Genomic DNA, 27,260 nt, shown 5'->3' on the forward strand with positions numbered 1-27,260 from the left:
TTATTCTTCCTTAAACTACCTGTAAGGCTCAGAGAATTTAATAATTTTCTTACTAAGGATATTTTAAAGAAAATAATGAATTTTAAACTACAAGCAATTAAATTTTCTCGTTATTTTCATTCACATTTTGAAATTTATAGATCGACAGTAGACTAAACTTCAGCAACAAATAAATTTTAAAAATAGAGATTGGAAATTTTTTATTTTACATGCATATTTCTTAGAAATTTTAAATTGAAACTAGTTCTGCACTTAAATGCTATAATACTTCATGAAATTTCCAAGAATCTGGACTCTGTACAGTTTTAAAAGCTCGTGGAATTTTTATATAATTTCTAATGACCTCATTTCAAGGAAGTTCTGGGAAAAAAAACTTTCAGAAAAACATCAAATGCAATCTGCTTTTAAGGTAGTTCTGAGGAATTTTAGATTTTTTGTGAAGCCTGGTAGTTTTGAGTACAATTTCAAGAAACCCTGAATTGAATTAAAAGCAATGTTTAATGAAAACTTAATGAATTTTTGAGGAGAAATGCCAATGAATTCTTAGAAGACTAACAATATGAGTAAATTCCAAGGGAAGTTTTGAAGTTCTTTTGTAGTTTGAGAAACTAGCCGGATGTTCACAATACCTCTCATCAAATTCTTAAACTTCTGTGAAGTTTTCGAAGTTTTTCTAAATTTCTGGAACTTTTGGAATTAGAACGAAATATTTAATATAATTCTATGATTTTCACTAAAGTTCTCGAGATTTTTTTGAAGTTCATGAAACTTATCGACACTAATTTAAAACTTCTTCAATAATGGGTGTCCACGATGAAATTGCCACACACACAAAATTGATTCGCAAAATTCGAGTTTTCATCCGATTGCCATCAAATTTTCAGGGATTGATAAATAACTATTAAACTTCATTTTACCATTTTACTCATCATTTTTATTTTATTCACTACCTTAGGTCGTTTAAGAAGGTGCTGCTTCATAATCGCCCAGTACTTCTCGATGGGGCGGAGCTCCGGAGTGTTGGGAGGGTTGAACATTTTCGGCACGAAATTGACCTTATTGTCCGCATACCACTTCAGCACGTCCTTGGAGTAGTGGCATGAGGCCAAATCCGGCCAGAAGATTGTTGGGACGTTGTGGGCCTTCAGGAGAGGAAGCAGCCGCTTCTGGAGGCACTCTTTTATGTACACCTGTCCGTTCATCGTGTCCTGGGTCACGAAAGGTGCACTCCGCTTCCCGCACGTGCAGATGGCTTGCCAAACCAGGAATTTCTTCGCAAATTTGGACATCTTTTGAGTGCGGACATGCTCCGGAACGCTGAACTTATCCTTGGCCGTGAAAAACAGGTTGCCGGGGATCTGTTTGAAGTCGGCCTTCACATATGTTTCGTCGTCCATGATGCAGCATTCAACTTTCGTCAGCATGTTGAGGTACAACTTCCTGGCACGGGTTTTGGCGGACTTGTTCTGCTTCTCGTCGCGATTAGGGGCCTTTTGTATCTTGAACGTTCGAAGCCCAGCCTTAGTTTTGGCCTTCTGGACAAAACTTCGGCTTAGGTGCAGCTTCTTAGCCACATCCCTAACGGAGGCGTTCGGATTTCGGTTGAAGGCCCCAACTACGCGGTTGTGATTTTTGGTGTTGTACGGAATACTTTTTCCTTCACTTCTGGGCTTCCGATCGGTGGTCAACCGTTCCTCGAACCGCTTAATCACTCGCGACACCGTGGAATTCGCGATTCCCAACGTTTTAGCGATGGAACGATGCGAGAGATCCTTGTTCTCGTGATGAATGCGCAAGATTTTATCACGCACGAGCTGTTCTTTCGACTCCATTTCCGCGAGTTTTGATCACAGGACTTTAAAACTTGCAGGATGTAAATAATGCACTATGAACTAAATCCACCCAAATTTTCATTAAATTCTACCCAACGGTTAAAAAGTTAGAGCAATTTCATAGTGTGGCAATTTCATCGTGGACACCCTTTAGTCTAGACTTTTCTGCCTAAACGATTATTGAATTTCTTTAAAGTTCTCTAGACTGTCCTGAATTTTCAGTATTTTTTAAGAATCCGCTACTTTACTGAAATTAAATGACCTGCATTGAAGTTTCGACAATTTCCGTTAAGTATTATAACCATTATAAACGCTCACTAATTTTCACGGAACTTATATATGGTTATCTAAAGTTCTCTGAATTGAATAACCCGGCAAATTTTCTGATATCTATTCATAGTTTCCTGACGCTTCTGACGTTTTGGATCAATCATAGAATTTATGGAATACCACATCATTCCACGGAACTCCTTGTAAGTCGCTGCAAATTTTCTTAAGTTAATGGGATTATTCTGAAGCTATCTGATCGTCCTCGAAGTACTCGGAACTTCGCTGAATATCATGAAACTATCTAAAAGTATCTTAATTTATTAAAAGTTCTCTGAAATTTCTTGAAGATATCACTGCTTGCTAAAAGTTCTTGCATTTTTTAGTTAATGGAAATTCGTAATTTTCTCTAATTAATTTAGCTAAATTTTCGCGTTTTTTAAGTTCTTGAAATCTCCATGATATAACACGCTTAAAATACTCTCACGTTTTTCGGATGTTCATATAATTTTTATCACGTTTCAGAAATTCTCTCGGTGCTTTGCTGAACTTTCCGGAAATTCCCTGAGTTTCTCGTAACTTCTTTAAGATTTCTACAATTTCCTTGAAATTATTTGAACTGCCCTTTGATTCTCTAATCTGTCTTGATGTTATCGAAGCTTTCCTCAAGCTCTCAATTCTATTGAAGATCTCGGTTCTGCTGCTCGGAAATAAATGGAATTCCCGTAAACACCTTTAAATTTCCCTGAAATTCTATGGACTTCTGTGAAGTTTCTGAAATATTTATGAAGTTTTTTAATAAATTCTCTGAAGGGCTCTGTACTTCCCTGAAATTCTCGAAACATCTTAAGGGTTCTCGATTTTTTGTTTTTCAGCGTGTCATGGAACTATCCTGATTTTTTTTTCTAAATTTACCGATTATAGATCTTCAAACTGCTCTAAAGGTCTGGACTAAAGTTACGGAAACTGCTCTTAAGATCTTAAATTCCCGAAAAATCTATAAATATAGCTTTTCTGAGGTACTTAGAACTTCCTAAAAATTTGCACAATACCCCTCATGTTTTCTATATTTCTCAAGTTCGCTCGACACCTATTTAGTCCGTTAAAGTGTTGAAAAACCTGGAAAACTCAGGTAATTTTAATTAGAAATATAAGGCTGAAAGCCTCCTAAATAAAGCTAAATTAATTAATTAATTTAGAAATATGGGTAGACACCCTGTAGATAAAGAAAGACGATAAAACGCCACAAAGCAAAGAATGATCAATCTTGAAATAAATTCACGCTAAAAAAGTTGAAAATAGTGACTGATAACAAGAAAAAGTGACTTTAATGATTTGACCTTAAAAAAAGAGACTTTTTAGTGACTGGCTTGAAAAAAGTGACCAAGTCACTAAAAAGTGACTCGCTACCAGCCCTGCACATCCAAGACACGACCGTAATATTTGACGTATGGCTACAAAAGGTAGTTTTGATGTCACAACAAATGTTTAGTAAATATTAAATATCGATTTAGGTTAGCGACTGAAAGTCAATTTTTATAGAAGATACTGAGAGGATTAAATTAATTTCTTAACTCGTTATCAGTGAAAAAGATCGATAGGTTGAAATTCGGAAGCAATTTGAAAGTACTGCTTTTGAGGTGCTTCCATGTAGTACAAACCAAACCTGGGCGATACGCGCTTGGAATAGATAGCCCAAAGAGGCTCACGACAAGCATCAGCAGTTCAGAGCAGCCTTGATAGCTAGCTGCTTACGGGGATCTTTTCGTTGTGTACCAGAGAACACCACCGGACTGAATGAACACCGTTTGGTGAGCGGATGGAATTCAACTTTGAAATCTGTGTTAGGGAAATCGCATTTCTCAGGCAATCGGTGATAATTTTATTTATCATAGCAACAGTTGCACATTCGTGAAATTTTCAATAGTGACCTTTTGAAAAATGATAGCGGCGCTGGTGGTGTAGTGGTAAGCGTGATTACCCCTAACTCCAGCAGGCCTGGGTTCAATCCCAGTCGGCGCCGCCGGGATGTTCTGAGGCATAACATCTCTGATCACGGGAAGTAAAGCCGTTAGTCCCCTGTTCAATAGGTAGGGTCCAGGTGTAGGAGCTGCCTCCCTGGCGTCGGTAATTTTTTTTTAATTGATAGTCTTAATTTTAACGGATTCATAGACAAAATTCCTATCGATTGGCGTATTAAGAATTAAAATCCATCATTTCTGGATCAAAATCAAACTACTTTCATGCTGCGACCGACACTTGTTTTTTGAAATTGTATGTTAGATTTAATCATATGGGAACTGACATCATCGAACTATTTAGTCAAGGCTATTTTTCACGCAGATGTCACTATCCCATTGGTGATAATTCCACGGATACACTTTTATGACCTACTATGAACATGATCATAATTTGTATAATAATTATGAACATTATACAACAAATCATGTCAGAATCGACCAAGGACGATCTACGGAAGGAAATTGCCGGTGAAGCACGGAATGAAATACGAAGCGGTAGAGAAAAAGTACAAGAGAATTCAAAAGAAGTAACCAACGGTGGTAAGCATCAATTAGGGCATCATCCTAGGTAAGTCACTGTAATTATAAAATTATAGCATTTGCATATAAAAAAAAATAATTTAAAACTACATGAACCAATAAATACTGAGAAGGGGAGGGACCACCAGGGCACCCAATTGAAGCAATTTGGATGGGGAGAGTGAAAATGTAAACTCCCTGTTGCTAACATTTCGTGGATAAAGGGCGGGCTCTTCTTTCCGTTCATTGAGGCATTTTCCTGTTGGATGACTCGTTTTCTGACCAATTAACTGATCAAGTTGTTGGAAGGAGATTATTTACTGTCCCAAGGCGATGAATAGGCGAATTGACGATCAATCCATCCATTCGTTTTTGGCCCTTCATACAGCGATTTGCTGATGTCAATCAGAAGTTATTAAGCTTGATCAATTGGATGAGCAAATTCCTAGACCGGACCGGGAATCAAACCCAGCCACCTCCAGCATGGTCTTGCTTTGTAGTCTGCGCCTTTACCGACTGAGCTAAGGGAGTCGTTGTATGCTTATCAACTTAGAACTTTTGGATGCGAGACGTAACGTAGCAATGGCGAGCTTCGTCGGTGATCTTCTTCAGGGAAACGTTAATTATTCTACACTGCTGAGTAGTATCGACATCAATACCCGCCGCCGTAATCTACGATCGCATGCTTTCCTGAACCAACTACGGATGGAATGAGCCCATGCGGAGGATGTGTCGTTAATTTGATAAGTGCTACAATGTATTTGACTTCAATGTTTCCCGTTTTAGAAATAAGTGCAATTTCTAGAGTATTTTATGATAATTTGTCTAGAAAAAGTATACTGTCATTGGGGTGAATATTTTACATGTTGACCATAACATAAATAAATAAATAAATAAGTGTATACATATAGAGGTACCAGATATATTTTGCACTGCACTGTCCTCTGTGAACAATTAACGGAAAACAGGTTATGCGTAGTTTCCTACAGATGTCACCGCAAACAACTGCAGTGACATCTGATGGAACATGAATGCAGAAGCTTGACAAAATGATTAATTCATGACCTAGACAAATGTCCAAAAAATACTTTTTAACAAATTTATGGTGGTCCTGAAAAGGACCGTTTTGTCGTGATGGTTGAGTAATGCTGAGCTATTAGGGTGTTCAACATGTATGATGCTGGCGAGCTGTATGTTGTTTGCAGCAAGGGTGACGCGCTTGGCTTAGATGACCCGCAGGGACTCACGAAGAGCTACTGATTCCGATCCATAGCGGTGCGGCTTATTTCTCCTTATGTGGGCTCCGCAGCTCGCTGCTTGCAGGCTGGCTTTCGTTGTGTACTGGAGAACAATGTTCAACGCCACCTGTTGAAAGCACTGCTGCTGCTGACACCGACGACCGGACACCGTTCAGTGAAACCGCATGGAATTAGATTTTTAAATCTGTGTCAAGGAAATCGCTTTTTGCAAGTAATCGATGATAATTTTGATTACCATTGCAACAGTTGTACATTTGTGTAATTTTCAATAGTGATCTATTGAAAATTAATAAAGCAGAATGTTGGATACATTTCCAATCGTTTGACTTGTTTAGAATTAAAATCCATCTGCTATTGACAGAGTTATATGTGGTCAAAACCTGACCTCTTTTCGTAATGCGGTCGATTTTGGGTTTTTTTTTTAAATTGCACGCCCAATATGTTGCCAAAAAATGTAATCCTATGTCAAAAATCGGCAATATGTTCATTCGCTCTGTACTGTAAACATCAATAGCTGGTATCTATTTGAACGTAAAATCATAGTTCCAAAGATACATTTGGTAATTATAGATTGTGGTAAAAATTAATAATACAGAGCATTTCCAAAAAACTTTGACTATTCCCTCGTCTGGTTTGTTTTAAAACTGTTAAACATTCTTTGACATATCGATTTCCATGTATGAGTCCAAGAAAAACTTCAACATTTGATGTTCAAATTCCCCTTGTGTTATGTGGTTATAGTTCAACCCCCATTGAGAGGGCAAACATAAACTCCTTCATCCAAAAAGTGTTAGAAAATCCGCCAACAAAACAAACAACAATGAATCTGATACTCGAGGTAGTGCAGCAAACAATGAGTCAGCCACTATGATCATTTAGAAGCTGTGGAGTTATTCACTTAAGTATTGCATAAAAATACGTCATGAAGTGTCATAACATTCTACAGTGTGTTTCATTGTTTTTCCTAAAAGCTTTCTTTTGTCCATTTCAATCAACAGCTCTCTGCAGCGGTACAATTCAGTTCTTGATTTATTGCTTCCCAAATAGAAAGAGTGCTAATAAATAATAATAATAATAATAATAATAATGACCATAATAGTAAGAGTTAAGACAGAAAGTAAAAGCAGACCTGACACAGCAAACGTCATGAGTGAAATTTTTAACGATCGGACATCGGGGCACGTCAGCAGTTGCATCCACCGCAATTCTTCCATCGACATCGACGCACATGCCAAAAAAAAACACCTATTTATGTATTCTACTTTCCCTTCGTTTTTTTTTTTGTTGGTTCTTGGCTTGTACATACAAAACGCTGCGTGGGTGTCCATCAAAAAGGCAACGTCCGTCCGTCCGTTCAGATTCTGGCGTTTTCCGACCGCGCACTATTAATAGCAATGACTGCAAAATTTGCTGCTGCTCGCCTGGGGCCTGTGTTTTTCAACCTTCGGTTCGGTTGAGAATTTGAGATGCTTTTCTTAATTTTTTGGAAAAATAAATATAATCCTAAAAGTATAGAGCGCGCGCAAAAGCCGCAAAAGCAGAGGAACGAAACGATTAAATGAGAGCTCTCGTTGAATTTCCTCCCCGCGCATCAACTGCTGTTGCCGCCGGATCGCGCGCGTTGATTTCGTACAACGAAAATAGTTACAAATTAAAAGTACATCTTTAAGAAGATTTGCGAAATGATGTTTGCGCTCCATGCGACGCTGCTTCGGAGAGATTGAGATAGCACTTCTGACATACATTTCTTGAGTGATGCTGGTGGTTGTGATTGTGAATGAAGTAGGCAGTCGGCTTTACATGTGACGCGTGTTTCCGAATCCACCGTGGCCGGACTGGGAAGCGCCCTTGTTGAAGCCCATCTGCAGGTTCAGCTGACCCTCGTTGGCTCGCAGCTGTTCCTCGGTGAAGGTACGCTCGTTTTTGTCCGCCATCTTCGGTCCCAGGGTTGGTCCGGTGTATTCCTGGTGTTTTTGGGTCTAAAACAGAGGGAGAGGAATTGTGATCGTTATGGGATCGATACGGTTGTTCAGAGATATATCTGGACTTACAATTCGTCCAAGCGAATACAAACAGAGGGTGACCTGGGGGATGTTACGTCGCTCGAACAGATCTGCAGTTTGGAAGATTTCCTCCTCCGGGACGCCGTACTTCTTGATGGCGGCTTGGAATCGCTGAATGTTCTCCATCAGCTGGAAGTTTGTGCCACGTTCTTGAATCTTCTTCACCGAACCCGGTGCCAGTTTGTTGGCCAGCTTGCACAGGACAACGCCGTCCTTCAGTACATCCTCGTAGGCCCCCGGTGGCAGTTTCTCACCCAGCACTGCGCTGATCCATTCCAGAACTTCCTGTTCCTGTTCCTTGTTGCGAGGCTGCAATGGAAATCGAATGATAATGATTTGAATTAGCGGCGATAAGGCTTGACTAGTTTGAGACGATGAAAATCTGTACCTAGAATTTAGGATGAAAACAAAGCCATTTTCGTGTAAATACGACCTAGATCCATAATACAAACAGTGTACACAGATCCAACATAAACAACACGTTTTAAACATTTCAAGACTACCTATATCGGTTTGAATTAGAATATGCACGGGCAACAAACACCCCACCCCACAGAAGCTAGCTAGTGCCAAACCGATACACCTGTCGATCACGATCATTTCGCTCCCTCATCGAGAAGCAAATTGTGTTGTATGCGCGCTTGTTCGGATCCATTTTTGAAGAAAATATTTCCCCAAGAAGATGCTAGGCGATATTTTGCAAATATCAGTTGACGAGGTAAAAAAAATCAATCGACCGACATCTGTTTCCATCCATGTTGAAACACGTATCAAGTGCTTTTTTGCTAACTCTCACGCTAAAGAAGCAATTTTGCGAAAATATTAGCTCTCATCAATTGCAACTGTTTTACGCCAAAAAAAAAAACCTAAAAGTAGCTTCGGGTGCTGCCGTGTGAGGTAAATTAATGGATGGTTGAACCTCTAGCTGAGACGGTGTGATCTTTGGGTTGATGAAGAGGCGACTGATACAGCGTTAACGGAAAGTGATCGAAAGATGGTACCACATTCGTTCAAAAGGGTAGCTAATTGGTACGGCTCTCTCAAAATCGTTCCGGTCGTAAATCGGCCCCATTTTTTTTTTCATTTTGGTGGTTTAAACCAACAACGGTTGAAGAAAGTACACTCGCTACAAAGTGTTAAAATTAACGAGAATGTGAAAAAGTCACGAACTCCTAGCGCACTGCGGCTTGATGCTTTATGAGTCGAAGAACATTAGCACTAAGTTTACATTCGTTGAATGATGCAAATATGTAACTGGAAAAGCTACTGAAACGGTTTCGGTTGAAATTTAATGCCTCTCTCGAAACTACAAATTCTTGCCGTTGAGTTGATTAGCTCCATACATCATATCTGTTAGTAAGTAGATATACCTTTAGCTGAATCTTGTCGAAAGATTTTATCGCAGGCCATTTGGTGTACCATTTATGATTTGATTCACGTGAGAAATGCCCACGACAGGGCATGCCACTGTTTGAATGTACCCAACGAATCCGGCTTACGCAGAATAATCTGAGCGCCAATCTGAATCTATGGATGGGTGCTTGGGTATGGAAATGGGCGCTTGAATGGTAAGCTGATCCACGCTGGTAATGAGCCATTCCAGGCCGAATAGCGAATCAAATTTCAGATTTTACCGCTCAGAATTCCACGAAACTTCGCATAATTGTTCGCTAGAGGCAATGAACCAACCCAAGTAACCATAGCCACGTTATTTCACCTTTTTGGCTATATATGGGCCTCATCAGAAGTTGCAAACACTGGTATAACCGTTGTTCAGCTGTGTATAGCCAAAAAGATGACATAACGTGCCTATGATTACTTGGGAAGTAGGTGCCGGAATATTATTTTTTTCAAAATGGCTGGCTATTTTTCAATAAATCATAGCCAGAAAATGGCTCATCTAATCAAAATGACATTTGAGAATAATTTATAGGAAATTGGTTTGCCTTTTTAGATAAAAAATACACTCTGAAACAGATAGCACATTTTCGTCAATAAATCAAAAAAAAAATTAAAACTAAAAAAATAAGTACATTTGACCAGTTCCAAAAAAATAAAATGTTGACTCGCCCTTCTCCGATTTGAATGAAACTTTGCATAATTGTGTGTTATGGGAAATCATTCACATTTCTGCAAAAAATCAGCTGTTAGATTTTGTTTTTTTTTTCAAAATAGCGTCTGTCATTTTTTCATTTTTTTAGCACGAAAATATCACTCCTGATCGAAAGGACGTCTGAGATAAAGTTGTTTAGAACAGTAAAGTCTTTCTTCCTACAATTTATTGAAAAATGACAGAGACGTCATTTTGAACAAAATTACAACATCCAAAATGGCCGATTTTTTGTAAAAGTGCGAATGATTGCCCTTAACACACAATTCCAGAGTGATTTGAGATTTAGGCGTTATTGCTTTTGTAAACAAATACTTCAATCGCCGACTTGTCGCGAATAAAATCTCAATCCGGTAAACAAACTATACCAAATGATAGAGGAATCATTCCTCAGCCGATTGATTGTGCTATTAGATTCCGATATTGAGCATGTATTCGCAAAAAGTTCGGGATTGACGAGTTTGTTTACAAATTCAAATATGCCAATATCTCGAATCACTACAAATCGGAGAAGGTCTAGTTTTTCCGATTCGTCATTTGACGTGAAACTGTCATTTTTAAGATTTTAAACTGATGATTAGAAAGCTTATCAAAAATGTTAACCATTATTAAATGGACACAACGGACATTTAAAATTAATCAAAATCGTAGAATATAAACTTTAAGTAAAAATTTGAAACTTCTTTTTTTTCCACAAATATTTTGTATTTAGTTGGAGATGGTTAACGTCAATATCCGACTTAAAGTGAACGAATGAGGAGATGCTAGTATGTAATTGATAGTTTCGTTCTGATATTTATATCACGCATGAATTAATCAAAACATGATTAGTTAAGGAACACAACTCTAGATGGGAGCTTACCTTCAATCATACTGTTATTGGTCGAATGGTACCGAGAGAGTGGTAGTGGAAAACAATAGCTGCAGTTTTAAGTGTGTAACAATGGATAGAACCGTTCCGCACATCGGAGGTGCATGAGCGAATCGACGATCATTTCTTTTGCCAGTGGTGACGAGGGATTCGTACGTTCCTCAAAATTCTCCTTTGCTCGCTTGATATTTTCAATATACAATTTCACACTGCCGTTCTAGAATGGTACTATCAATTCTATAGTTCCATGGTTTCATCATCTTCATTTTAAGTCTGATATTGACGTTAAGCATCTCCAACTAAATACAAATTTCTTGTGGAAAAAAGGATCAGTTGACGTGGAACTGCGCTATTGCTTTGAATGTGCAATAAATAGGTAAATAGTAGCGACTGCGAATAGTACTCTATATCTACTATGAGCATTTAGGCAATAAGAAACTTCCTGGTCTACACTTTCAAGCTGATGTGCATATTGCGGTACAATTGATAAATTCGAGCAGGGGTAATTTTGTTCGCCTGGGTGAACCCGTAGCCGTAGCTTTGTACTAAAATAAAACCACAGACAAACAGACATAACACTCGCAAGTTGTTCATCAAACAAGCATTTAACGGACAATTTAAAAGTATTGTAGTTTGTAGTACCGCCACCTGTAGCGCGCATAGTCAATTCCCTTGCGTTTGACGTTTACACACTACCGCCATCTGTTCAGCGTACTACCCACTACAGTGTAATCAACAGATGGCGGATGTTTTAGCGACGATGTTTTACAGTGAGTAATATTCAATGTGTTACGTCTGTTTGTCTGTGGTTTCATCATCTTCACTTTAAGTCTGATATTGACGTTAAGCATCTTCGACTAAATACAAATTACTTGTGGAAAAAAAAGGATCAGTTGACGTGGAACTGCGCTATTGCTTTGAATGAACTATGAGCATTTAGGCAATAAGAAACTTCCTGGTCTATACTTTCAAGCTGATGTGCATATTGCCGTACAATTGATAAATTCGAGCAAGGGTAATTTTGTTCGCCTGGGTGAACCCGTAGCCGTAGCTTTGTACTAAAATAAAACCTTCCAATGAAATCTCCACTTGTAGTGTTGGAAAGAAACCAAAAAATCAAATTCTACCAAAGAACAAGCTTTTTTTCGGGGTTTTCGTAGACAAAAAATCAACAAGCAAACAACTGCGGTTGATATAAGGCTGTCCACGAGACAGTTACGATCAGCTGACTTTTTTGTTTACCAAGAACTTTTGACAGATCACAGTAGAACTTGCAGTTTATTCTCATATGAACTTCTGCTTTGTTTATGTTTGCATTCAGCACCATTAACACCAGATCACTCACACACTCTAGATTTCTAGCTGTCAGTTTCACTGATAAACGTCTCTTGGATCACCTAATTGCAAGCTTTGATATCGCAGCTCGAAATATCAAGCTAACAAAACTCACCAGCTGCAAATCTCAGCAAGCTGTGGTGAGATTGAGTTTCATGATTTTGGCTTCCTTAAAGCTGGGTTTAGACTAGGCAAGTCAAATGATCAACTCAGCTGAATTCAATTGGCTTGAAAAGTTGAGCCTGGTTCAACTTTTTTCAATTCAAGTGAGTTGATCAAGTCAGTTGAATGGCATGGTTTACACGTTCGATTCGCGTTCAAGTCAGTTGAATTCAACTGACTTGATCAGTTGACTTGCTCTGTCTAAACCTAGCTTAACGGCTGGTAGCAGTCGCTTCATGCCTGCCATCGGTGAAATGAAAAAAGAGATAGCATTATTATACCTTATCCAGAGACAAACAGACATAACACATTGAATATTTCTCACTGTAAAACATCGTCGCTAAAACATTACCGCCATCTGTTGAGTACACTGTTGTAGGTAGTACGCTGAACAGATGGCGGTAGTGTGTAAACGTCAAACGCAAGGGAATTGACTATGCGCGCCACAGGTGGCGGTACTACCAACTACGATACTTTTAAATTGACCGTTAAATGCTTGTTCGATGAACAACTAGCAAGTGTTATGTCTGTTTGTCTGTGCCTTATCTTTCTAATAGCTAATTCGTTTATTATTCAGTTCCAACCTGTATCGGGTATCAAGATTGGGTCTGCTTGTTTTCTGACAAACGTCAGTTTGATCGTTTGTTTTTAAAACCCAGCTCAGGTTGAGGTTCGCACTGACAAAAAGTTCGGTTTCGCACTGGGTTGGAACTGGTTCCCACCTTGATAATAAACGAATGTGCAACGGAACCATTTCAGCTTGATCTTTACACGTTGTGAATAGTCTCGCAATAGCAAAGTACACAGCTAAAAAAAAGTAGTGTAAATTTCCGTTACTATGATGCACATAAATGGAGCGTCATATATCATAAAAGTTTAGATTATAGATCGTGTAAATTTATGAGACATGTCATGTAATATCCCATATATTGTATGCAACTGTCCACTTTTGTTTGCAACATTTCTTGCAAGTTGCTAGTTTACGTGAAAAGGAAGTTTACATGTATGAATGTTTGCATGCATGGATGTTTACATCGCCAGTAAAATTCAGAATTTTTTGATGTGTAGCTAATATCACGCGTGATATTGAGAGCGTATGAGAGCGGGAGAATATCAATTTACTAATGATTATGCCATAACTGCGTGTGATATTTGGTGAGAATAAAAACAAATACAAAATGACTCGGTTAGCGGCGCCGGTGGTGTACTCTCACCCCTGCAGGCCTGGATTCAATCCCAGTCATAGCCGCCGGGATGTTCTGAGGCATAACATCTCTGATCACGGGGAAGGGAAGTACACTGGAGTCGCTTTTTACGCGGGTGATACGTCCCGCGTAAAAAAAAACCGCGTAAATTCCGGAATCCGCGTAAAAAAAAACCGCGTAAATTCCGAAATCTGCGTAAAAAAAAACCGAGTAAAAAAAGACCGTGTAAGAAAAAAACGCGTAAAAAGCGATATACCGCGTAAATTCTGAAATCCGCGTAAAAAAAACCAAAATCCGCGTAAAAAAAAACCGCGTAAATTCTGGAATCCGCGTAAAAAAAAACCGCGTAAATTCCGAAATCCGCGTAAAAAAAAACCACGTAAAAAAAAACCGTGTAAAAAAAAACCGCGTAAAAAGCGACTCCAGTGTAAAGCCGTTGGTCCCCGGTTCATGAGTTGATGGGTCGATAGGGGTAGGGTCCAGTTGTGGGAGCTCCCTGGCGTCGGTAGCATTGGTGCTCAGCACGAAAAACAAGATCGACGGAAAACAAATCAAGGAAAAATAAAATGACGCGGTGAGAAAAAAATACCCACAAGTTCTTTTGTTTCAAACCAAAACTTTAGCGAAGAAGATCAAATTTAAGAATTGCGGATCATTTGAAAATAATCCCTTATTCCGGCTACGGCAAAAAAAAGTATGCTTCGAAATTGCAACATATTTTCCTCGGAATTTCATCCAGGGAAATAGATATTCCAAGTATATTCTGAAAATAGCTCCTATTGAACTCTGGAATGTTTGCTAGAATTCTAATTCTGACAAGAATTCCATGGGCTTTGTGAAGAGAACTTTAGAAGAATTCTATTCAGAACTCAAAAGCAGGTTTTGGAAGAATTACATACATGTGTACATGGTAATTTTACAGAGAATTCCATGGGAGTTGTACGATAACTCTGAAGTAAACTCTGAGGAGAATTTCAAAGAAACCTGAAGAGACTTCCAAGGGAATTTGAATTACAACCTGATAGTAGCTTTGACTATGCATGGTCTAGTGTAAGAGACGGGCGGACAGGCTAATATTGAGCCAAACTAACTGTCAAAGCCAGAGCCAACCAGGCAGCATCTATCTTAATTGCCTTGGCAGTGTTACTAGGCATAGGTTGCCAAGGCAGTTTGTTTTGAATCCTCTCCTCTCTTAACAGCCATTCCATAGCAAAACGATATAGTGGTTCTCAGAATTTCGTAAAAAGTGGTAGTTGTGTTCCTTACCGCAAAATATTATTTATTTTGTAATTAGGGTGACCATTTTCATGTTAAAGCGGTCAAAAAAATCGATATTTTTTCAAAAAGAACTTTATTCAAAAATTCATAACTTTTGAGCCACTGGGCCGATTTCAAAGATCAAAATGTAATATTTTACGATAAGCATCATAACTACAACTTTTCACGAAATTCTGAGAACCACTATATCGTTTTGCTACGGCATGGCTGTAATACTAGACCCTCTCTAATTCTGACCACAGTTTCATGAAAAATATGACCAGAACTCCAAAGGAATTATTATATAAACTTCGAGTGAACTGTTATATGAATTCTAGGAAAACTGAATTTGAAGATAGTTCTACTGGAATTCTAAGGTAAATTGAGGATACTTTCAAGAGAATTACGAGTAGGGCTCCAAAATAATTCTACAGGGAATATCATAAAACTTCTGGGAGCATTCCAAGGGAGTTAGATTATGTAGGGAATGCTGAGGAGAATTCCTAGAGAACAGCAGAAATAGTTATGTGTAAATTCCCATGGTGGTTGTAAGCAGCATTCAAAGCAGAATTCTATCAGAATTTTAAGTCAAAACTGAATGTTATTCTGGGGCGAAAATCCAACGGAATCTAAATCTAACCTCTAAAGGTTAGTTCAAGAGCATTCTAAAGATTATTCTAATGAAATTATGATGAATTATAGCAAGCCTCAAAACTCCAAAGGTATCCGATTTTATTTGTACTATAGTACGATGGAGAAATGATTCATCGCATATAAGTCGGAAATTTGAAGTCTATACGAGTTAACTTAAACATAATGGGAAGTATGCCATACTTATATGCGAAAGTTACATAAACGGTGGTTATTTACGATACTGTCTGTACATTGTTATACGACTTCTGGTTGTCTGGAGAGGCAGGGTATCGACTACCTGAAGAAACCTGGAAAATCAGGTAATGTCAGGGGATTTCATTCAAATTCAGGAAAATATTTCTTAATCAACTTATTAATAAGTATCACAGACTTCGCTAGTTTCAAAAATCTAGCGTAGTTAGTAGTTAGTGTAGTTAGAGGCTGGTTTGTTCATTTCTAATTTTAAATAGAGTCTCGAACTTGTGGTTGCTTAATGCTTGATGTTGCATTTTGGCATGTTTGGCGATTAATTTTCCGAGTCTAAACAATAGATACGTTTTCAGGTTTTTCGACAGTTAGCCCATGCATTTTCTGTCAAAAAACCCGAAAACGTATGCATTGTGCGCCGGCCTTGAGGGTTGACCAAAATCCAATTCCCTAGACGCTATACGTTTTTAGTTGTTACACCTAATTGCGTCTGACAAAACATAACCAAATATATTGGACGAGCCAACTGAATAATAATTCAAGATGGGTAAAAAAGCATTACCTTGACGACACATAGTTGCTTTGTTGAGTATACTAGGTCTTTAGTGTAAACCTGGTTAGCTGGGATAATTAGCTTCTCAGTGAAACTTTACGATTTCCTACGATTTACGGTTTCCTACCAGAGAAATTAAGCCGCGAATTAGCGTTTGGCTAAGTAAATTATTCGGAATGGGTCCTATATATGTAGATTTTTTTTTGCGGAGCTGGGTCCCAAAATGTGCTCAAGGGAAAAAAATATGTATAATAGAAATAAAAACAAGTGTTTCGTATGTAAGATGTAGAAGAACTGGGTGAATTTCTACCCCTAGCGTTGAGTTCGGAAACAGTCAGAAAATAACTTCTAAGGGGGAGAAAATTGCCATGCCCAGGACCTCTTCTTGTGGTGTAAATCAAGCTAAGAAACGGATCTTGAACTTGCTGAAAACTTTTGTGTATTCATCAAGTGGTGTCAGATATTTATTCGAACAATCGTTTAATCGATTAACGAACAGAAAAATCAATTATTCTTAGTCGGTTATATCATGCTTAGTAAACATTAACTCTTACAGAGAATCATCACCCAGAGGATCATCGTCACACGCCACACGACTTTGACATTATGTTTTGACAAGTTGTATGATGCCACATCACCGCCACACCAGTGGGCGTCCGGCCATAGGTGAACCAATTCTATACACAGAAAAAAAAGATGTTGAATATTACATCCAAACTGCTGCAACCAGGTCAATCCATCGGTTGTGTAATATAACGTTGTACGTTGTACACCGATTTTGCGAACAAAATTACATCCATTGATGTAATATTGTATCTGCTTTTTGCTATAACATCATTATTTCAAGAGCAAATTTTCATTACGTCGAATGTAACAAAGGTAAACAAAGTCGAGCTATCAGTGTCAATCGATGCTCCTGCTATTACACTATATACTGTCCGAATATATGATCACATCCCATTTTTAAATTTATTTACCAGTCGAATTGCTTTTTGACGTAATCACCTTCCGATCAAAATAGTTTTCGATGTTACTTACGTCATCCGATTTCTATGGAGATGCCGTTTGCCTTAAGTAACAGCACTGAGAAACCCGTGAGAGGTGTACTTTCGTCGTTTCGCTTTCTCATTATTAAAGTGAATAAATCGAACTGTTTGTTGCTAAGATGATTTCGGTGGTCCTAAAATGATGAATGGGCTGCACGTAAGGAGACGTAATGGATAATTCTCCCGAATATCCTGGTAAATACACTTTGACTTAAGTAACAATAGGGGCCACCAAACGACGTATAATAACTTTTGACTCAAAAACCAGTATTTTTTAGCATGAAAGCTAGCGATTTGCATTTGTATGATTAAAACCCTGCTAAATATGTTAAACATTGCTATCACTATGAGATTATATGTGTTTACTTGGAAATAGGAATAACTTTTCGGTCATCAAAACAAAACTTTATTTTTCTCGGATTGGTGCGAATGTTACTTACGACATAATGAAAATTTGCTCTTGATTTCAAACATCAGCTTGAATTACATTGATCGAAATTACATTTTTTTTTTTTTGTTGCTGTGTAGGCTTTTTCAATGCACCACCAATCTAGAGGGCACCAGACGAATTCGAGAGGAAACGTCAACCGTTTGTTTACATCAGAATCAGTGATGGAATTCTCACCAAAATATCATTTTCGCTTGCGATACGTTTTCTCTTGGGAACTTTCCCTCACTAGTTTCACACTCCAATATTTCCTGAGCGAACTTTCTGGGATGAGAGAATGAGATATCGCGAACTTTTTTAACTCGAATCACCAACGTGAGGATACGAAAAATATCAGATCATTTTTTCTCTCTATCTCTTTACACCACATTCGTTCTTGAAAATTGCACTGCACATTTCACAAGGGAAAGATTATAGACAGAAAGCTATCCCGAGTAAATCAATACAATCTCTAAAGACTGATAAGTCTGGTACCTGGCTGTCTACTGGCGCCTGTTGTTTAAAGTAGCCGTTATCAGGATGATGTGAACAGTTTTGTGCAACTGATTGATTGGTGCATTGGTTTCTGGCAAAAAAAAAATGAATGAATCAGCACAAGTGTCAACGCGACATTAACGAGGAACGGGGAGGGTAGTGTAAGATTTTGTGACTAGCAATTTTTATATTAAAACCGTTCCTCAGGATAGGGGGTTGCGGAAGGAGGAGCGCCTAATGTATCCTCATTTTCACGAAATACAGTTAATGCATGGCTCCTCTCATGACTAGTGTTCGTAATATCGTTCCTGTAAGCTTTTATGCAATAATTATATGCAGGGGGATGGTTGGGAATATAGGTGGTGGTGAACTTTTTCACTGTGCTATTACCAGTGCTGTAAATTCTCAAAATCATTTGAACATTTTTGATGAAAATGAGAAAAGTAGCTATTCGCTATCAAAGGGGACCTCCTCCGAATGGGTGATATCAGTTGCGGTCGACATTCCGGCGAAAAAGCTAAGCCAACCCGACACCAACCTGACTTCTATCAAACCCCAACCCGATGTTGACCCGACATTGACCCGACATAAACCCAAAATTGACCCGACATTGACCCGACATTGGGTCGACATCGACCTTAAATTAGCCTTACATTGATCCGACATCGGGTCGACTTGTCTGTTCGGGACCATTTTCCTGGATTTCTTCCATACTCCACTGTCGTATATCAAATGATACTGAGTGACTCAATTGACAGTGACAATGAGCTTCGAATGAGAAAGGGGCTCTTCAAATTATGGTCATGTGAGAATTCGTTTACACAGGATTGATTGAATGGTTGTAGTGGTTCATCTTCAATCGAATGATATGAAAATTTACAGCACTGAGTTACAAGTATCTACTATTAGCTGGTTGCATTGAGAACTAAAACTATAAATAAATCCGGAAAACTTTGAGATTAGGGCGTAATTTCTTTTGTAAACACACACTTAATTCGCCGATTTCTCGTGAATTAAAGTTCAATCTAAAAAACTAACAACATTGACAGGTAGAGGAATGATTCATTTGGTATAGTATAGTTCGCTAGATTGTGCTTTGATTCGTGAGAAATCGCTGAATGACGTGTTTGTTAACAAAAGCAATTACACCCAAATCTCAAAGTTCTCTGGAAATGGTATTTAAAGTGAAGGATGCGAAAAATATCGGAGAACGAGAAGAAAACAAACAGACACTCTCGCATGATCATCGCCTACCTTTACTCGCTGGAAAAAAAGAACAAAGCTGAGGGGATATTTGGTTGGTTCGAATCACGAGTACGTGTGAAATGATGTGAGATGGAGAGACGAAAGATCTTTCGCGATACGAAATGAAAATTTCTCTCGCTCTACGCTTTCATGAACTTTTTATCATCTCTCGTTCGCGAACTTTTTGTGAGAAGTTCCTTTGGGATTTATCTCTGCAATGAGCTGTGATAGAACTTTTTTTGAAAATGATTTTTCCAACACTGATCAGAATGAGGATTTTTCACAACGCAAATTAAAGCATTCTTGATCTTGCCAATTTCCATCGGTAATTGTCTTAGTTAATCCACGGATCTGAACTGATTAGTGCCGCAACTATTCACACACAAGAAATCCGGAAGATCATAAATTAAGGCACTATCGAGGAGGACGAAAGTCCTTGCTTTAGCCTAAGTTCGCCGAAAAACTATCTTAATTTCAATGGTTTGACTCAGTGATGGCATGCTCATTAGCAAATTGATATTTTTCCACTCTCATACGCTCTCAGAATCACCCGTGATATTAGAGCAAAATATCATGCTTGATATTGATTTTACTTGATTTTTTTTATATTGCGAGGCTATAGGCGAATCCAATAGAAACTAAACTATTGTTTCAGCCTCTAGCGGTGAATAGGGGAACCCTTAAAAGAGTGATGAGGGTGGAAATGTTCACCGTGAAGCATAGGAAGAGGAAAATATGTTCACATTGTCTGATTAATTTATCCACCGCTGGTATTCTGTATCGGGTTTGCAGTGATCCGGCTGGTGCTTCCATATATTTTTGATGAGAAAAATTAAGATTTATGCGGTTATGATCTTCCGACTTTTTAATGTGTGGTTATTTCAGCTGGAAATCAGTCCAGATCTGTAGATAAACGAAAAATCAGACCACTCCCGATGGAAATTTGCAAGTTGTGCAATAAAATGAACATTATTTTGAGTTTTGAAAATCGCCATTACGATGTAAACAAATGGATTGGATGACATTTCCTCGCAAAATCGGCTAGCGCACTCTACATTGATGGTGCATGAAAAGAGCATATTGGATGACCTTTCCTCTCAAAATCGGTTAGCGCACTTTACATCGGCGTTGACGGCGACTCTGTAGCTCTTTACTCCTATGAGAAAATCCATAAGCAAACGTCAGATTGTGCGTGAAACATGGCTGACTTTGTACTATCCTTTCACTCCAGCGAAAATTCCCATAAGAAACTGTCTAAATTTGCTGGAAGAGCAAATTTTTCGACGGTGCCGTCAACGCCAATTGATGGTGCATGAAAAGAGCCTATTCACCACGTGTAAGGTGAATTCCGTCCTGAGCGATATTTCACGCACGGGGCAAGATGTTGCGAAGGCACGAGAGGGAGAGAAGTAATAGTTGTCTCTCTCATTCCAAAGCAAAATTTGCTCCACTCCGCTAATGCACACTCAGATCTGAATAAACCTGTATAATTGAAGCTGATAGTGGAATCGACGCAAAAATTATTCCGTTGCACCTCGTTTTCTTAGAAAGTGAAGGTATAATAATGCTATCTCGCTTTTCTCTTCAACGTTGGCAGACACGAAGCGACTGCTACCAGCCGTTAAGGATGTTTTGGTTGCGTTTTGGTGTAAAGCAAAAATCATGAAACTCAATTGCACCATAGTTTGCAGTTGGTGAGTTTTGTTAGCTTGATATTCCGAGCTGTGATATCAAAGTAAGAAAAATATCAACTGTAGTTGTTTGCATGTTGATTTTTGCGTGATCTTCTTCTTTCCTGAGATTTGATGTCTGATATTTTCCCAACACTGGTTTGAATTATATTCGATCAAATCCATTTTATCCGATATAAACGCTCTTAAATCTCTAGCAATAATGAATAATTCCGTTTTCATCGATCAAACCTCTAAACTATCGGATCAAATCTCTAATTATAGTGACATATATCGGTGACAGGCCCAATGTCATGGAGAAGTCGTCTGGCAAAGTGAATTTGCAATCTTTTTCATTCTCCCACTGTTTCTAAATAACAACGATTTTGACGGCACACTCACTGTTACATAAGAACAACAGAGACGAAAAATTCGCATTGTCGAACTTGTTCTCGATTACATTGTGACAGGACAGCTGCTTGACAACATAGCACAGATTCGTTTTTCAAAATCATTGTAAGTCCGTGAAAAACTGAGATGTGTCCAGCTGATGAAGTGCTTAAGCGCATCAAGATCATCTAGTACGACATGGACAACAAATTCAATCCAAACCGAGATCCGAACAGATACTTCCAACGTCCAACTAATCAGTTATAAATCTAAGATATCTAGGCGGATGAAGATTCGCAAAGTAAGGACGTCGAAGAAGTTCCATCCCAGCAGATCGGTCAGAAGGAGGAGAAAAAGGAATGAAAAAAGAAGGGCGATGAATCTTGGTTTGAAGTGGCCGTGAAGGCAAGTAAGGAAGAATTAAGGACAGAGAGGAACAGAAATCCAAGCCAAATTCCTAAGGTTTGTAAGAAATTTAACTGCTATTTTATAGCAGTTTGAAACTAGAATAGACATTTGAAACTAGCAATATCGTGGTGGCGCTAGTGTCGCTGCCCATCGACGTCCATGACCGGCAGACGTCATATTAACATAAATATCAAAATTGTTGTGAGCAAATCAATGTTTGTTTAAAACCGATCAAAACATGGGCTGCAAGTGTGAGTTTTATTGGTGCGCAAATAAACAAGGTGTTACCAAGCGAAAATCTTTTCACAATTTTCCTAAGGATGTTGAATTGCCCGAACTACAAGAGATTTTTTTCTCACGTTGAGTTCAAGCGCTTACAACGAAAAAGTTATGTTCCGACCACTTCCCCCGGAGGCTTTTCGAATTCCTGGAAGAACGGATGCAGGGTAAGCAGTGCTCAAATCTTACCACATTTTTCTGAATTTAAATGAGGGCTAATTGGAGTTCACACCCTTACTGAATTATTCGAAGATACGCCGCCAGTAAACGCAAGAAAAGTCAATTTGGCTCCTGACTACTATGCCCAGTTTAAATTGGAACGAAAAACGTTTGTAGATCTACAGGAAACTGTAAAAAAGCTTAGTTTTTTATTCGAAAATAATGGTTCCGCAGAAACTCGATTAATTTTCGTTGCTTTGTCTTGTTTGTTTTGAACTGATTTGACAGTTCATTTGGATACACGGTCAAAAAGATCAACCCAAATTTCAGTTCACTTTAATCATTAATCGCAAAAAGTGATAACTCGAGTCACAACATTCCGTATGGCGGCGCTAGTGTTTCTAACGTATTTAAATTTGAATTCTTACACATAATACCCGGTGAGGAGTGAAGTACCAACATTTCTGAAGGAAGTCAGTGATCGGAAGCAGGATACGAAGATATCGGAGCTCAGCTTCTCACGGAGAACATCACTCCTAGCGTGAATATACTAAAATGTAGCCTATCCGTTCTTTCAGAAATAGCGAGATTGTTTTCATCATCCATTTGACATTTTCCTCTTCTTATGCTTCCCGGCGAAAATTTCAGCCCTCATCATTCTTTTTAGGGTTTCATCTCGTATGTATAACATATCCAGAACAACATGTGAAAAGGGCATACAAGCTTTTTGTAAACAAACCTTTGTAGGCCCTTTTCTCACCAATCGAGGGTCGCTCACGCAAACCAGCAATATCATCGGGAAGGGGAAAGTGTCCCCTACCCGGTGATGTTAAAGGTTTGCGTTGGTGTCATATGGGTGGCGAGAAAAGGGCATAAGAAGGTTTGTTTACAAAAAGCTTGTATGCCCTTTTCACATGTTGTTCTGGATATGAGATGAAGCTTTTAGGTTCTCAATGGAGTTTGGATTCGGAGGGAATTTTCCGAAAAGGCTGGTTCGAATGATTAGTTGGTCTAATTGTATGACTCTATTCATGCATTGGTATTGGCATCGAAAGCTCTCAATTAATAACAGTGGAAGTGCATTTAGAACACTGAGTTGAAATGCGAATAAGAACAAGAAGAAGATTGTATGACTTGCACTGGCCTGGCTTATCTTGATTTACATGAGGGCAGGCGTAAGCGATGTTGGTTTTCTTGAATATTCCGTCATTCCATTATGCTAGTGTTAGTATATATCAGAAATAATCCTGATCAGATATAATATTTTCATTGAAACACATCATCCTATGATATTTAATACAGTTCTTTTGTTTCGATAGATCATGGAGTTTGCAAGAGTTTGTCCCTTTAAACATGTAGGATTCCTGTATTTTGCTTATAACAGAACAAAATGTTTGTGTTTATTATGATTTTACACTTCAGAGAAAATTCGAAAACCTTAACCGATTTTAGTTTGATCAACTTCAACAAACACCTGAACAACTAAGCTCTGTCACACCCTCACTCGCCATATCAAAATTGAGTTCCGTTTACTCAACTTTCGCTCGAATCTGAGGATAAAAACTGAGAAAAACTAGAAAACTCTGCTCGAACTTGAATAAGTTTGACTAATATTCGAGCCACATTTAGTCCATGAAGCAGAGCAAGGCTTATTTTACGATGAATTTTCATTGATGATGGTGGTTGTTATGTTGCGTGGACGAGCTAAAAATTTCGATCAATTGATTTTTTAAGCTTTGTTTACAAAAGAAGATACATCTATTTGCAAATTCATTCTTGAAATATTTTATCGTACAGCAACAATTTGCTGTAGACTTCTCTGATGATTGTGAATTGCAGAAATATTAGTGCAGATCTTTGGGTAAATTCAAAGGTTTTCTTGCACTAATACGTATAATTTACCCAAAGTTCTGCACTAATACTTGTGCAGTTCCCAAACGTCAAAAAAGTCCATTATTGCCGATTGCAGTGAAACGTCAAAATGCATGAAATGAGAAAGCAATTGTTGGAAAACGCCTACAGATCTTGCAACCAGTGTTGCCATCTGCAATGATTTTGGAATATTTTTAATAAGATTCCATCACATTTAACCAGCATGTGGTTTAGTGAACTACCAAAAATAAATATGGGAAAACTGATCTAATATCATCGAAAAATCCTTTATGTTCTATTATAGCAATTTTTATATTCAAATTATTTCCGAAATTTTGGCATCACTGCATATGAACCAAACAGTTCATCGACACTGGCAGCTTGACTTGAAAATTTGATGAATATTATAGATTTTATACTAGCCTCGACTGTACCTAAATTTGCTATTCAGTAGCTGTTTTTGAAAATAGGACATTTGCCCAGGAAATGAGCTACACAAATTAAAATAGAATTTTTGTCATTGATCAAATTATCGGCACTTGTATTGTCACTACTCAAATAGGAAACTCGTGATGGCACTAAATGGCGTCTTTCAGCAATATAAAAGCAGTTATGTACTTTTGGAGTGTTTCAGAATTTAATATCTCTGTCAAAACTTGAGTTTTAAAAAAGTCACCAGAAAATTCGAAAACTGAATTTTTCAAATTATCTCTTCTCTATTCTCACTTGTATTTCATACTTTATATTGAAGAAATTTGATCAATGGTTTTTGATGAAAAAAGTTCAACACTTTAAACAAACATATCAATATTGCAAACATATGATGGCTTGCTTAAAATCGAGTTGAAATTAATGATTTATTCTAGCAAACATCAAATGTTTCTCTATTAATCGTTTTCCACTAACTCTAACAACAAACATCCAAAACCAACGTCTCAATTTAGAAACAAATCGTAACTCAAACCACCCATCACCGGAACGAAACAAATTGTGTATGACAAATCATTACCGCCATTCTGTGTGTTGTGTGTGTATGATGTTCCTCGGTTCCTCCTAAGCTGCTACGTATATCACTTGTCAATCAAACTTTGGAATACTGTCAAGTTTTCTTAAGTTCTGTATCTCTTCTTAACTATTCCGATACCAACCGATTTGGTGCCGTTTCGTTCTATTTTTTGTTTCTGGTACACCACCCGTTCGCGCCGATTTCTGCGATCAGACTGAGATTGGAGATTCGCGAAATTGGCTTGGAACCAACGGAACCGACGACGGCCTGCCTATGTGTCTTATGTGGTGTTGTTTATTTTTCTGCTTTTTCGGGACTCTTCGTCGCTTCCACCCACTCACCTAGCCAAAATACCTACCGGTGTGCTCCGGCACTCTCTCGAGGCAGCATTAAACCAACCAAAGCGCCGCGCGCATAGCTCTTCTAATAATATTAATGCTTCCTTCCGCTCTTTCTCTTGAATGTTCCTTCTCGAAAACTCACGTGAGTTTGAAGGTTTTCTGTTTTTCGGAGGTGGATAGATGAATGAATGGATGGATGGAGAAAACAAAAGTTGCCGGTGCGTGATCCACTCAACTGGCCACTGTCGGGTGGCGCCGCGCACCGGTGCGCAAACCTTTTCTTATATCGTTTTGTTGCAACCCGATGGATAACGATCATGAGGTTAAGGTGCTTGCAAATTTGAACGTAAATCAAAATAACGTTTTTCGACACTTGAGCAGTAAGCATTAAGTACAAGATTCAGCAAAGTATCAACTGTTTTACCAGGGGCACTAATCTCATCATTCAGAAGCCGTGCAGATCTGAAGTTTTAACTCGATACTTGCTTCTCTTAAGCAAACACTGAGTAGCTGCTTCAACTTTATACATTAGGTAGATCATCAGTTTTGTATCCAAGAAAATGCAAACTGTTATTTGTTGTTGTATATTTATTATTTGAATACGCCATCATACATGATGATAGACATTGTCATTCATTAGCGTGCTGTTTTCACCTCATGATCATGATCGTTTTGTTTTTGTTGGCGTTCAGCTAACCTCTTGCATTGTTTTCCAAAATGGATAGTGTATACTAAAAAACAAAGATACACCAAGAAATAAATCCACCTGAAATTTTGTGGAAAAAGGTTAAGGGTTGTGTCCCAAGCACGAACGCATTATTGACGTAGATGCTAATTGATTTCAATTTTCATATATCAAAATTCAGTTCCTATCCCATTCAAAATAAGGTTACAAACATGTACAACCAATGAGCAGGTACTTACTGAATAATGTTTATTTACAGTAACTGGAGTGAAAATTCGCTAATTAAAATGCATTTCATATATAAAACCGGTGTAAAATCCTTCAAAGTAAAGGGTGTCCCACATCAAATTGCATCACGGAAAAAACGCTGTAGAAAGTTTCCTAGTTGACCGATCCTTTTCAAACTTTCAGACAATAAAATATAACCAATCAGTAAGCTTTTGGCATATTTATTTCATTCAACTTCAGTCCCATAAACGGACGCTCGCACCTTACGCTTAACTCCACTCATTAGGTTGTGTACAACATCTTGCTGCAGCTTCTTACGGAAACCCACTTTATTTTCATGTCTTCCTCAGATTTGACCTCCTTGGGATGCTTCCATAGTGCCTGCTTCATAATAGCCCAGTATTTTTCGATGGGCCTTAGCTCCGGTGCGTTGGAGGGGGAGGCTCATATCCTTAGGTACGAAAGTGAGCCCGTTGGCTTCGTACCACTCCATGACAAAATTTAATAGTGGCACGAAGCTAGAAGGTCGTAGAGCCCTTGTGTTGCTTCAACAGAGGAAGCAGACGCTTCTGTAGACATTCCTTGAGGTGAAGAATAGTAGCCCCGGAAGCTGCCGGAAGTCCGCCTTGACGTAAGTCTCATTATCCATGATGAGACCATGAGTCAGCATCTGGGAGTACAGTTTCCGGTGTAACTCTTCACGAGTTCTGGATTC

The 27,260-nt window shown here is 38.4% G+C and overlaps 2 protein-coding genes across 2 annotated transcripts in view; one reads left to right on the top strand and one right to left on the bottom strand.

The window, feature by feature from the left end:
* The window catches only part of LOC135711522 (muscle-specific protein 20-like), a 169,595-nt gene that overhangs the window by 86,293 nt on the left and 56,042 nt on the right, over window positions 1–27,260 (top strand). The gene's annotated exons all lie outside the window — the stretch shown is intronic.
* LOC135711524 (myophilin) lies at window positions 7,682–25,503 on the bottom strand. The gene is made up of 3 exons (XM_065234394.1): window positions 25,295–25,503; window positions 7,950–8,270; window positions 7,682–7,877 (listed from the first exon to the last, which is right to left on the bottom strand). The coding sequence occupies exons 1-3, from the start codon at window positions 25,298–25,300 to the stop codon at window positions 7,695–7,697; spliced, it is 510 nt and encodes a 169-aa protein (XP_065090466.1). The 5' UTR covers window positions 25,301–25,503; the 3' UTR covers window positions 7,682–7,694.

Source organism: Ochlerotatus camptorhynchus, unplaced genomic scaffold (genome assembly GCF_037179485.1).
Source record: "Ochlerotatus camptorhynchus isolate MF236.1 unplaced genomic scaffold, CSIRO-AGI_Acam_v1.1 ptg000433l, whole genome shotgun sequence".
In the NCBI taxonomy this organism is placed as follows: Eukaryota; Metazoa; Arthropoda; class Insecta; order Diptera; family Culicidae; genus Ochlerotatus; species Ochlerotatus camptorhynchus.